At 41.5% G+C, this 13,077-nt stretch overlaps 1 protein-coding gene across 4 annotated transcripts in view; it reads left to right on the forward strand.

Moving 5' to 3' along the window:
* The window catches only part of LOC108144999 (odorant receptor 56a), an 85,855-nt gene extending 75,450 nt beyond the window's left edge, over window positions 1–10,405 (forward strand). For 2 of the 4 annotated variants that reach the window (XM_041707245.1, XM_041707244.1), the window contains exons 2-6: window positions 8,878–9,308; window positions 9,373–9,588; window positions 9,648–9,749; window positions 10,037–10,189; window positions 10,242–10,405. In XM_041707245.1, coding sequence (XP_041563179.1) covers window positions 8,949–9,308; window positions 9,373–9,588; window positions 9,648–9,749; window positions 10,037–10,189; window positions 10,242–10,292 — 882 coding nt within the window. In that variant the 5' untranslated portion in view covers window positions 8,878–8,948 and the 3' untranslated portion in view covers window positions 10,293–10,405. Of the gene's footprint in view, window positions 1–8,213; window positions 8,527–8,877; window positions 9,309–9,372; window positions 9,589–9,647; window positions 9,750–10,036; window positions 10,190–10,241 lie in introns of those variants that run through there. The other 2 variants (XM_017270161.2, XM_041707243.1) reach the window with 2 other exon arrangements.
* Window positions 10,406–13,077: the final 2,672 nt, after the last annotated feature.

Raw genomic sequence — 13,077 nt, forward strand, 5'->3', positions numbered from 1 at the left:
CGAAAACTTATCTGGATAAGAAGATATCTGGAAAATAAGCGCAGATTCTTTTCATCACATAAAATATTTATAATTGACTTCTTACTGGGTTTTAATAGATCCCCAACTTAGTATTTTCTTTCAACAAGAGAAATGTAATTTTTATTTTATGATTTATTTGGCTTAACTATATGTTGTTGGGTTAAACATATGAAAAGAATATAAGTTGTTTGATTAGGCGATGTTTAAAAAATAAAACTTTGTAAACTTAAGTTTGTCTCTTTTGTCTACAATGTAAAATGCAGTATAAAGTTGTAAAATAAAAGTAATATATACATTTTTTTTTTGAGAGTGTACAGCTCCCACCATGGAACCGTCAGTTTCACACCCAAAGCCATGAGCTTAATTACATTCCAGAAGGATTTGAGTGAGCACGATCCCTGGGTTAGACGTTGCCACGGCAACACGCATTTCACTAGCTACCTTGCCGCTGCTGTTGACAATTTTCAGAGCGCCGCTTTACATTCAGATTTCGCATCGACTTCACCTTCCGACGCCGACAACGACAACGTCGCCCGCCCAACCGCAGTTTATTAAAAGCTAAACAGCCAAGTTGCTGATGCCGCTGTCAATGGCAAGAGCAGGAAATATGCATAAACCGAGAAAACCCAACACCACTTCGGTCCAATCCAATCCCAGCTCGGCATCAGCCAAGTCAAAACCCATTCAACAACAGTTTCGCATAATTGTAAATTCAAGTGGAATGAATGAATTTACGCTGAACTCGACAGAAAATACCAGCAAACGAATGTTGCCGTTACCATCGCTTTTGCTGTGCTGTTGCTTTTGCTGTTGCCGGTCTTCCCGAGCAGGTAACAGATACACTTCAAGAAATTATCCATGAAGTTGTGAACAACTTTATTTTCAAATAATCTTTGCTTTCACAGGGTAAAGAAGTCCCTTGAAGGCATGAACAATTATTTACTTTATTTTTTATTAGCTCTATTTAAATTTCATAATTATCAAGTTGTTTGTTTCTGTGGGTAAAGCCTGAAGACCACTAAAAACCTATTATATAAATGTTATTAAAAGGAAGCATAATTTCATTAATATTTAAGGCTTTTTTAATCAACTTACAAGTATTTTCTGGAGCTAAATGGATAAGACAAGTGAAATAATCTAAAGGGGATTTTTAAGAAAATTACCTTCTTTTATTGGAAATTCTAAAATTTCAATTATAATATTATGAAGAATCATAGATTTACCTTGCATATTTTACCTTTTATTGAAGATTGCTAAATTAGACGAAGTTTTATTTACATATTTATTTTTATTAACAAAATTTATTTGTTTTAACGTGAAGTTATGTTTGTTCGAACATTAAAGTCTTATCCGGCGGATCCTTTGAATTTAGGCGTGTTTCCAAAAATGTTTTTTCAAAATTGGAGTTACGATTCTTAAGGTGTAACAGGTAACTGTGAAGAAGGTAACGGATGCTGATGGCGATGGCAATGGCGATGGCTAACGGTAACGTTTCCCAATGGTGCGCAAACAATATGGCGTTGCCGTCGAGGTCGAGGATTCAAAATGGGGTAGTGGGCGGTGGGTTGATGGGTTGCTGGGCGGTGAAAGTGGGAGTGGCAATTGGGAGTGGGTGGCCCGTTAGCTGTGGCGGAATCACGTTGCCTGCATATTTTCATTCATTCGTTTCAACGTCAACGTCTGCCGACGACTGCAAAGTTATGGAATGCATAACGGGCTGTGTACTCCCCTTATGTATTTGCACTTTTGTGTATCTGCCGGATCCAACAGCGCTTGAATGTGCACACTTCTTGTTGCTCTGTTGGCTTACCCTTCAAGTATTTACGCCTTTATTTATTTAACATTTCAATTGCATATTTTCGCACAAAAGCGCGTGCCGAACCGAAAGGATGGCGTTGATGGTGTGCCAGCCCCTAGCTGTGCAATGTCAATGCCCACCGACCTCAAAGGGTTAATTCGAATGCTTGTGGGAGCTTAGCGCACACAAATTTCTGGAGGTCCTGCACGTTTCCATGGGCGTGACCCATGCAAAATGTCCAGAGTCAGTGTCAATGCTCTGGGCTTAAAAACTTTTTAAAGGGGGTCTCGTAAATGAGAAGTAAATATAATATTAAAGTCAACCAATCAACTGGATATGTGAGCATTTACATTTACAAATAAATACTTTAAAATAAATTTAAAAATAATAAATTTATTAATCATAAATAGAACACTTTATGTCAGAAGACTTAAGTTTTAAATGCTAAGTATATCATTCAAAAATGCATTATTTTCAAAATAACTGCAGATTTAGTTTTATCATTGGCAAATATGATTAATAATTTAGTCACGTCTATCATTTTATCATATAGTATTTTTTTGTTTGCATTGAATTATACATTTTTTCTGGAGTTTAAACTTTATAGTGGGAAACGATTTTACTTCTCTCAACGAAACCCGGGGGAAAAAAGTGAGTGCAACTGACAGATTGATGGCCATGTCGAACATCACACCTTATTCCAAAAGTGTGTATACAACACTTTCATTTTTCTTTAGACAGTCAACCGCCATGCCATTTCGTCATCATCATTTTCATTATGAGCGGTGAGATGATGGTGTTGCTATAGCGATTTCCACTGGCGCCCAAAAGTATGCATTACTTAAGGGAGATTTCTCTCAAGTGTTCCCGCTTTCGGTTTAGTTTTTTGGGCTCTTTTGGGGCTGCTTGTGATGCTCCTGCTGGTGACATCGATTGTTATTGTTGGCCAAACAATGGCAAACATTGCCGAATACATTTGCCTGCGCCGCCAGCGAGTATCTATGCGTTCGTCTGCATGTCACTCGAGATAAAGTCGGATTCGGATTCGGAATGGGAAAGGGAGGATGATGCCAAGATTGATGGTTGCCTCCTAAATGATACCTGATTGAGTGTGCCGGCGAGTGTTTGCCCCGGCATATATTCGATATTTACAGGGGCTCAGGACTCGTACCGCTTAAGTGTCATTCTGTGTTCTCGACACGCATTTTATGGCAGCGAAGACTGGCAAAGTTTTGCAAATAAGTTTGCTTATATGCGGATATGGGTTCTTCGTGGCCGCCTTCTCAAAATGCCGCTGACACTGAGTGAGATAAATGGTGACAAGTTTGTAGGCCAATTTGCGAACTAAACCGTCTAGCAAGCGCCACACACAAACACACTCACACACACACACACTCACACTCACACACCTTGGCGCCCATTACGCCAATCTCGCCCGTCGTCGATGGCGCACACAATTAACTCCGCGGGGCCTGAAATAAAATGCAGCATGCTACAATTTCGCCAGTAAGTTGCATTTCACAGTTGACTGTATCTGGAGCTGGAGCTCGAGCTAGATCTGGCTTTAGCTTTAGCCTTCTAACGGTTCTTCGCGCTGGCTGGCTTCTTAACTGTGGCTCAAAGCGCTTGTCGTAATTTTCGCGCCATCAATTTGGAATTACTTGTAGCGCTCTAGTGCTGGGCGAATTACATGCTTCATTGGGCCTTTGCCGCCGATTGAAGATGGCAAACTCTTCTCTGGGCACTGGGTTCGAAGCAAGCCAGGTGCTCGATGATGGCTCCAAAACTCCATGACTCCATGGCTGCTGGGCTGCTGGAATGCAGCTGCGATTTTAGCATAAGTAGCGCAAATTGTATGCATTTCGATGGAACGCCCCGACAATCGCAGCGAGCGACGCAATTACCGATAAATGGAAGCTGGCTTTCATCCACTTAACGCTTGTTATGGCAGCTTTACAAAGTGTTGATTCCCCGCCGCTGTAAATTAGATAACTGACAGAGTGTGTAAAGGCAACTTATTATATAAGCTGATTACCCACAGGAAATATCTCAAGATTGCCCATCAATGGTTGCACTTGCACTTCAATGGCCAGTGATTTGGGTGAACTAATTTATTTAAATGGATATTCTGCTTTCGAAATCGAGTCCGTCTGTTACTCTGTAAACTAAACTACGAGTTCTTGAGCTTTTAGCTATGAATTTTTCCAAGCCATTAATATAGTCGGCATAATAAAAGGATCATAAGAAATGGTATATAAAAGTAGCAAATATTCATTTATCTACGTAATGCAATATTAAAATGTTGGTCCAGGCATTTTATTTATTTCAAAAAATTAAATTAAACTTAAAATGTACATTTAAACAGTCAAATTTTTACTTTAGGACCTGTTTTATCGTACTTGTCGGTAAAATAGGGCTAAAATCTAAAATTTTTTCAGCTTTTCATTAAAACCAGCAAACTGACTTTCTGATTGAAACTTGTAAGATTTCGCTGCTGACCACTGTATCCTTAGGATTAATCCACCCTTAGCGGAGGTACGCCAAACTTTCGCAATATAAACCCCCAAGTATTTTTTAGCTACCGGGAAGAAACAAGCTATCCTCACGCTCGCTTCTGGCCGCAATTTATGCCTCGAAACGCTCCTCGAAGCGGGACACGCAAACCAGCCCCCCCGCATTCCGAGCCCGGGGGCAAAATGAAATAAAAAGGATAAAAACTGAGGCAGCACAAACTGCATTCATTCGCTCACAATGCTCGCTACCGACACAAGTACAAACAAACGATGGCGTGCCTCTCGGGATTCCAAATGGCTGGGGACGGGGATGGGGATGGGGCAGGGGCAAGAACGGGGTCGGGATACTTGGCGTATACTTTGTGCCACGACTACTTTTTACTTTTCTTTAACATTATTTTGCACTTTTCAATTAAAAAAGTGTGCACCCCACGCAGCCAGGGTGTTCGGAGAACCAGAAGAACCCGAAGAGCCAGGGAAACAGGGAAACTGGGAAACAGGCAACCAGGCACCAGCAGACCCGTCAGACACAAGCCAACAAACTACGGCAAAGGGCAAAAGTAACCCCAAAAGCGGTGGGAACACGCTGGTATAGGCGAGGGGACAAGTGGGTGGAGGAGGGGCAGCAGCTGCCATAATTATAATTTCTTAATGCAAATAAAAACTCTCTGTGCTGATTTTTCGCTTTTGTAGAGAACCACAATTTAAACATTATGGACTTTTACTTGGACGCTTCGCGCTCGCTCTCTCATTTGTGGGAATGCTCTATATCTGATAGTGGGTCCCAAGGCTTCATTAAAATTCTTTTAGTTTGAACACAGGTGCAACTAAAGATCGAAGCAATACATTAGAGTGGATGTATAAGTATATAGACAGTATAATATCAAAGTTTTTCCACTTTTCAGTTATTAAAAAGAAAAAATTTTAGTTTTACAATAACTTGTATCGTACCAGATAACTTAAAGGTTAAATAAGGTTAAGAAATGGTAGAAATTTCTTTTCCTTTCACAGTTTTGTGCATTGTATATGTATTTCCCAAAAAATCTCGTCAAATATTGCAAATAACAAAGGAAACTCCAACAAAGGGTGTACCGCTTTCAACCTATCACCCAAATATACTGCAATCTCACGCTTGTTTTTGCTTTTTCTTGCGCATTGCCAAGGAAAAAGTAGAAAAGGGTTGAAATGAGAATTTTCCGCTGTTCCTGTTTGAGCTCCAGCCCTTTCGTCCATTGCCATGCCCCTTTTGGTCGCCCACCGATGTTGACCATTGTGGCCATTGCAGTGCCAACAAACATGCATAGTTAATGAGCGAAATAAAAAACTGTGGCCCCTCAGCCACACACACACAGAACACACACACATCGCACACCCATTCGTACATATTTAAGGGCCTGGCTTTTCAGCGGCGTGCGCAATGAGCTTACGTGGCGTATAATTAATATTAAATGTTATACTTATAAATTAAATAAAATGGCGCAAGTGAAGCTGCCTGGGCTGCTCCCTCTTCTTTCAGCCGCACGATTGATGACCTGGCCGTCAGGCAGTCAGCGCAAATATATACTTATGCTCCATATAGGACCTTTGTGTGTACAATGGAGCATGTTAAGGATTTCTATGCTTGTGGGTCGCGGTCCCACTTTAACCCCCCAGTTATAAATGTGTGTTTGCCAAGTTTGACTTGCTACTTGCGCCACTTCCGTTGTGCGGAAAAATGCTTTTGATTTGATTTTCACCAAATGTCAACTTGACGTCACGTCGTCTGGAAGGAAAGCGGAAAAGCGGGAAAGCGGACGTCGTCGTTGTCGCCGCCTTTGTTGTGCCGATTCAACTGCATGATTTATTGTTTTGATGAAATTGCGTGTAAACAATTTAGTGGCTCGTTGGCGCCCAACGCCCAAGTAAACTCCGCCCGTTCTTTAAATCTATGGAGTTTTGAAAGACTTTATTTAAGGTTAAATATGGCTATATTTCATGGCCAACAACAAGCGGCAAAGTTGCATAGTTTGAAGTTCTTCACCAAAGTTTGAAAGATTTGCTGCGAACTTAATGGCAAAGCAATATAATTTCGATGATGTATTATACTCTTTAAATCCTGGGAAGCGAAAGCCATTGTAAAACATGTGTACAGTAGATACCAATAAAAGGAGGCTCAAAACGTGCTAAATTAAAAACAACTGCCCTATTACAAGTTATCAATAAGGAAGGGTTAAATGACAATTTGCCACCGCTTCCGAGCTGACCTTTTAGCCTTGTAAATGAACCGCAATCGTAGTAAATATGGAAATACCATTTCGAAACGGAAGCCACAAAACCCACAAAGATGTCAGTGGAGATGGAGTCAGACCACACGAACTCCTGATGGGGATTCCCTTTTAGTTATGGGGCAGTTAAAGCTGCAAGTTAACCACAAAACTGAACGCAGCATCGTGTGCAATTCCGACTGCCAATAAATATGCCATAACAATAAGCAAGGCGAGCTAATATCCGATTACTCTGCCCCGGCAAATGTGGCGTGAAAAGCGCCAAGCCAAGTAATGCCAAACCAAGCCAATACAGACAGATACTCCTCCGAATCCTTCCTCTTCCTCTTGCACTTTGGTAACCGAGCATGAAACAAACGCATAAGTAAATACCAGAAACGAGTGACTTTCAATATCCTCACAGGCTTATTGCTTACAGCAAATTTCACGCCAGCAGACAGACAAATACGGAGAGCTGCGAATGCATTTACACATTTGCAAACACAAACATCAGAGAGACAGTTGCAAACATGCAACATACAAATATGCGTGCTGTGAGTTTTCCACCCAAAAACCCCTCCAGCTCCATCTCCATTGCCTGACATTTTCCCAAAGCTTGAAGCTTGCAGCTTGGAGCTTGTGAAGCACTTCCATGCCGGATTCGGTGCTGGACTGGGTTCGGTTCGCACCCAGTCATGTCTGAGTGCGTTCCCTCCAACGCATTTACGTTTATTGCATTTGTAAATTATTCACACACGGATATTAAATGCAAATTGTGAAATAGACGACACACTCGTGCCACACACGCTCCGCTCCACAGATACAACATCCGATGATGCCCATGCCCCCATGCCCCAATGCCCCCATGTATATATTGGCGAATTACTCAGCTCCTGCATATGATTGTCACATGCAAAAACGAATCGAGATTCTCCGATTTCCGACTCCCGCCTCGGGTCCTCGCATTTGATTTCCTTGAATGCCCTTGCCGGAAGGACCTTTGGCCCCCATGTGCGGTTGCGTGGGTCGATAGTCTATAGTTGGCAACGCAATCTGACCACTTGATTGACCCCGGACCTCATTTGGTTCACCTGGCTGCCTGGGGTTTTGCTCCTTTCTGGAATTCGATCCGACGAACAGAGATCAAAAATTAATTTTATTAAAGCCTGGAGGAATGGCTCTCAGTACCCCATTTATTCGTTTTCCATTACCTGATTACCATCTGGCCTGGCTGCCGGAAAAGGACACTGTCGGAAAGTGAGCAGGACAAGTTGGGAAAAAGTTCCATTTCACTATAGTACAATTTCACCCGCATGCAACGCTGCCTAAACATTACGTTTGACATTACAGCTCCTGGATGTGGACAAAGTTTTGGATGCCGGAGAGCGTAACATGCAAATCAAATTTAAACTTGCCAACATTGCCAACAATATTTGAAGGCCATCTGCCGGAGGGCAAACACTTTGCACCCTGCCAAATCGTCTATGCAGAACTGCAGCACCTGTCGGTAAATCAGTAAACAGTGACAATTGTTTGACAATTATTGGCACTCGTCCGGAACCCTTGATAATTATCCCACTTAGCACCAAAACACCTGACTCTATGGCCCTATAAAAGACCCTCGAAAGTGCTGCTAGTCAAACAGTCATAATGTTCAGAGTTAAGGATCTACTGCTCGCGCCGGAGACCTTCGACGATCCGATCTTTAGAAACCACCTTTGTGGCTTTCGATTGTACGGGTATGTGGCATCCACGGACCAGAAGAGGCCTTGGTTTAGCCTCGTCCGTTGCATATTTTTCACGGTTTCGCTCTGGATGTGCTGCGCTCTGATGCTCGCCCGGGTTTTTCGGGGCTACGAAAACCTTAACGATGGTGCCACAAGCTGGGCCACCGCTGTCCAGTACTTTGCGATGTCCATTGCCACTCTGAATGCCATCGTGCAAAGGGATAGTAAGTTTAAAAACTAAAACTTAAATAAAACTATATAACCCATTACTCTTTTACCCAATTTTAAAATAAATATGCCGCTAGCAATTGGCCATCAATTTAATCGTGCGGCGACCTCTAAAGTCGAAAGTGTCATCTTTTTTGAAAAACATAAATGAAGGCAAATCTTATTGATTTTGTTTAATTTTTGTTTCTAAACCACTTTCCCGATCTAATATGTTTTAGGATTATATAATCGATAGATGCTTAGTCATACGAAAAAAACATATTTTAAGACATTTGCCTTTATCTCAATCTGAGTTTTCCCTTTACAAATTAGCCGACTCTTCTAAATCTAAACTTTTACATACGCAGGAGTAATTGGACTTTTGCGAGTGGCCCACGCGGATATCCAGAACCTTATTTCCGAAGCTGACGATCGGGAGATGGAGCTCCTGGCCGCCACACAGGTGTATACGCGAAACATTACCTTGACTCTGTGTGGACCCTCGTTCATTGCGGGATCGATGGCATATTTGGACTGCATCTATAGGACTGTGTTTTTACCGAAATCGGTGTTTAACAGTTCGGCGGTGCAGCGAGGGGAAGAACAGCCCATCCTGATGTTCCAACTGTTTCCCTTGAAAGAGGTGTGTGACAACTTCGTAGTGGGCTATATTGGAGCCTGGTACGCTCTGTCTCTTGGAATGACGGCCATCCCCATGTGGCATACCTTTATCACTTGCCTCATGAAGTACGTAAACCTCAGGCTGCAGATACTCAACAAGCGGGTGGAGGAGATGGATGTAAGTATCCTTGGCCCCTCAGGATAGTTACAATTATTGGTATTTCTTATATTCCTCGAATTAGATAACACGATTGAATCCGAGATTGATAATAGATCGTCTATCGCCAACCGAGCTATCGCATTGGAGAAAGCAACTCTTTAGGGATTTCGTAGAGGAGCATATAAGGATTCGGAATTTAGTTCACGAGATACAGCATCTGATCCGCGTGCCCGTCATGCTAGATTTTATTATCTTTTCGATTTCCATGTGCTTTCTCTTTTATGCATTGGCACTCGGCGTAAGTTAAAACCTCACAAAATTATTTTTTAAAAACAATTATGAAAAATGGTTTCTCAGATCTCCAGCAAGATGGATTACTTCTTTATAGGTATATATATTTTTGTGATGGCTGCCATACTGTGGATGTATCATTGGCATGCCACTTTAATTGTTGAATGTGTGAGTATATTTTTAAATATTTAGTTTTAAGAACCATTTTTGTTAAATCATTCATGCATTATTTGTAACAGATAGATAAGACTTCTTTCGTATAATCGGTTACTTTTATGTAAGACTTGATTGCATTGCACAAAAAAGAGGTAGTTACACATATCGCATGAAACCGTATGAATTTACTAAATCTATGCCTATCTTTCGTCGTTTTATTTATTTATCTCCCTGCCAGACGATTTTTGTTTACTTCCTTTTCGCTTAGACAACTCGATTTACCTTCGAATCCTTTTCAGAACGATAAATTGTCTTTTGCCTACTTTTCCTGTGGATGGTATAACTTCGATGTCCCTTTGCAGCGGACGCTGCTCTTTGTGATGATGCACGCCCAGCGGCCGATGAACATGCGCGCCCTGCTGGTCGAACTGAATCTAAGGACCTTCATAGACGTAAGGATACGGTATGCCTGGATTCATCGATTTTAAACCATTCCCTTTGCAGATTATGCGTGGGGCCTACAGCTACTTCAATCTGCTGCGTAGCTCCCACTAGTATTAGATGGCAAGCCTTTTCTCGGGCCTAATCAAATGCCGTTGCGCTTGTCAACTCGTTTGGCTAACATGACAGTAAACAAGCCATGCAATTCATTTTGCCCGGCACACACACAAAAAAAAAAAAAAAAAAAAACTAAGGAAACGGAAGTCAGACGGTGATGTGGAAAAAGAATGGAGGCAAATGCTAAGCCATTTTACAGCGCAAATAAACGTGCCTCAAAGTGAAGAGACGCCTGCTACTCAAAAAGCCAATGCAAGTAACGGGCGACATCATTTATCACTTGTGGAACGTCGCATGTCACTGGCATTGTATGTGTTTTGTTATATTGTCTTTCTCAATGGATATAAAACGATTTTTGCACTTCTTACCCAACGAACCTCTGAAATACCGACTCACACCAAACCAAACCAAACCTCCCGCCCCTGACATTTCCCTGCCGTGCCTCTAATTGTCTTGGGGGTTTAGACAAAGGAAATTTATGCGTCTGCCCCAGCAAACGGTCAGATACATCAAGCCACCACCACCACCACCACCACCACCAATACCACCAGCACCGACATCAGCGAAACTAACCAAACAAACAAACCGAATCGTTGTCCCCCTGGGTGTATTTTTTAATATTATTAAGAGTATAGACAAAAAGTAGAAAAATAAAAACAACCCAAGACCGAACCCACACCCAAATAAACACGCATTTTGTTGCGGTTGTTGTGCTCCCTGGGATTACACAAAGTGGCTAAATGGCTGATAAAGGCACACGTCGAACCTCGGCTACTAATGAGTATTAATGGCGGGTTACGAGCGCGGCAGGTATGCCAGAGTAAGAGCCAGACCATCTGAGTCCTCGGAGGGTGACAAAAGTGAGGGTCACAGATAGTTGGTTAACAGCGTGAAAAGGGTTGTTGGTGAACCACTCGATTGAAATCTCTCTGATGAGAGCGTTACCCCTTTGAAAAATAAAACGGAAGAATGCGCTGATATATGAGATACATATCCATTTTTTATATTTCAGCGGCATCTGTAGCTCACATTTGTTCAAATAAACAAAACATACTGAAGGGGTGCTTTTTTATTCACCATTTAGTGATCATGTTGAAGTACTAAACTCCAACTAAATACGTAAATGTTTTCAAATGTTTTGACATTTAAACTACAGAAGATGACTACTTCGAATCTTTTGTAGTCAATTGTAATTTCCCAACACAAAAACATGACTTTGCCGTTTGAAAAACTTTATTTTATTTTATTTATTTGATAAATAATAATAAATAATAATAATAAGTAGACTATTTTTAATTTTGTAGTAGCTGAAAGTCACGATGGTCTTCTTTCTAGATCATATTTTAGACCGCAACACAGAATATGATTTGGCAAAAATAGAAAACCACATGGCATTGGCATAGCGAATTCCAGGCATCTGTTGCCGGTATTTTAAGCAATATTGGCAAATTTTTTATGGTTTTCGTTGCGCACGTTTTTTGTTGATTATTTATGACATTACATACATAATGCAAGCGTAATGGATGCGAGTGTTCATTAAGCACAATGAATGTCGTGCACTCAGTGTCAACCCTCGGCCCTCAAGGGGAAAATGCGTTGGGAGCCCGAGTATATTGTATGGTGCGGTATGGTAAGTGTGTAAGCCACCCTCTTTGGGTTTTGCAGTTTTGCGAAAAAATTAAAATTTGCTGCACACATGTAATGATTATTTACAATACACTGCTGCCCTACCGCCACAAAAGAAATGAATTCAAAGGGAAAGCGATTCTCGGAACGGGGCCACAAAGGAAAACCCCCTTTAAGAAAGCAAAACCCACTCGCTCCTTACCCTTATGGGTGGTGCAAAAAATGAAGCCAAAGAATGGTCGTATGTTACGATTATGCGTAGACATATCTGTGAAGCAGGAAGTGACTTCTGTGAATATATATTTTCTGAAAGTGAACTGAGTGACACGCCTACCCGTTATAAAGAAAGTGAAGTAATCCATAATTGAGTTTATATTTATAACTATTCAAAATGAGTAAGTGTTCCATTCATAACTATTATCTTTAAAGCTAAATTGGGGCACAACAAAATTAATTTCCTACGAATTAGGTGGAAGCCATTTGATAGAAACATTTTTATTTATGCAGCCATTTACAAGTATAATTCTTTTTTCACTTAAATACGTTGGTGTACGTTTGTTGCACTACCAAAGCACTCCACTTTGGCCAACTAAGTGTTTTGCCATTAAACATTTACGATGGCACAGTTAGGGCAGCACACACGCGTGACTTGGCCAGCTGTTAGGTGGGAATAAAGATGGTTATTAAAATTAATTAACGCACGACGATTTGTTGCCCGGCGCCATAACGCGAAATGAAGTTGTAGTTAAATTTTAAATGCATTAAATTAATCATAAGCAGTTTGCCCATCTGCTGGCCGGATATGAGCACTCGAGCTTGGCGAAAAGGAGGAGTCGAAAGTCAGAGAACTGCAGTTGTCACCAGAGAACCAGCCCTGCCCAGGATATCATACACATTTGAATGCAACTGATTAATCATGGATAAAGTTGTTCTGCCGTCGCAGGTCACAGTTGCTGCTGCTGGTCACGTGACTGCCGACAATTTGACTTCAAACACATTAACAGTTACGGTCAGAGAAGAGCCGGATAACTCCCGGGGAGCAAATACGGGTCCTGCACGCAGAGGGTTTGTCACCAGCAACAACTTAACTTGGCTAACTAAAACTTTTCATGCATTGCCGTTGACAGTGCAATAAACATGCCAAAACAAATGCAGC

Source organism: Drosophila elegans, unplaced genomic scaffold (genome assembly GCF_018152505.1).
Source record: "Drosophila elegans isolate 14027-0461.03 unplaced genomic scaffold, ASM1815250v1 contig_183, whole genome shotgun sequence".
In the NCBI taxonomy this organism is placed as follows: domain Eukaryota; kingdom Metazoa; phylum Arthropoda; class Insecta; order Diptera; family Drosophilidae; genus Drosophila; species Drosophila elegans.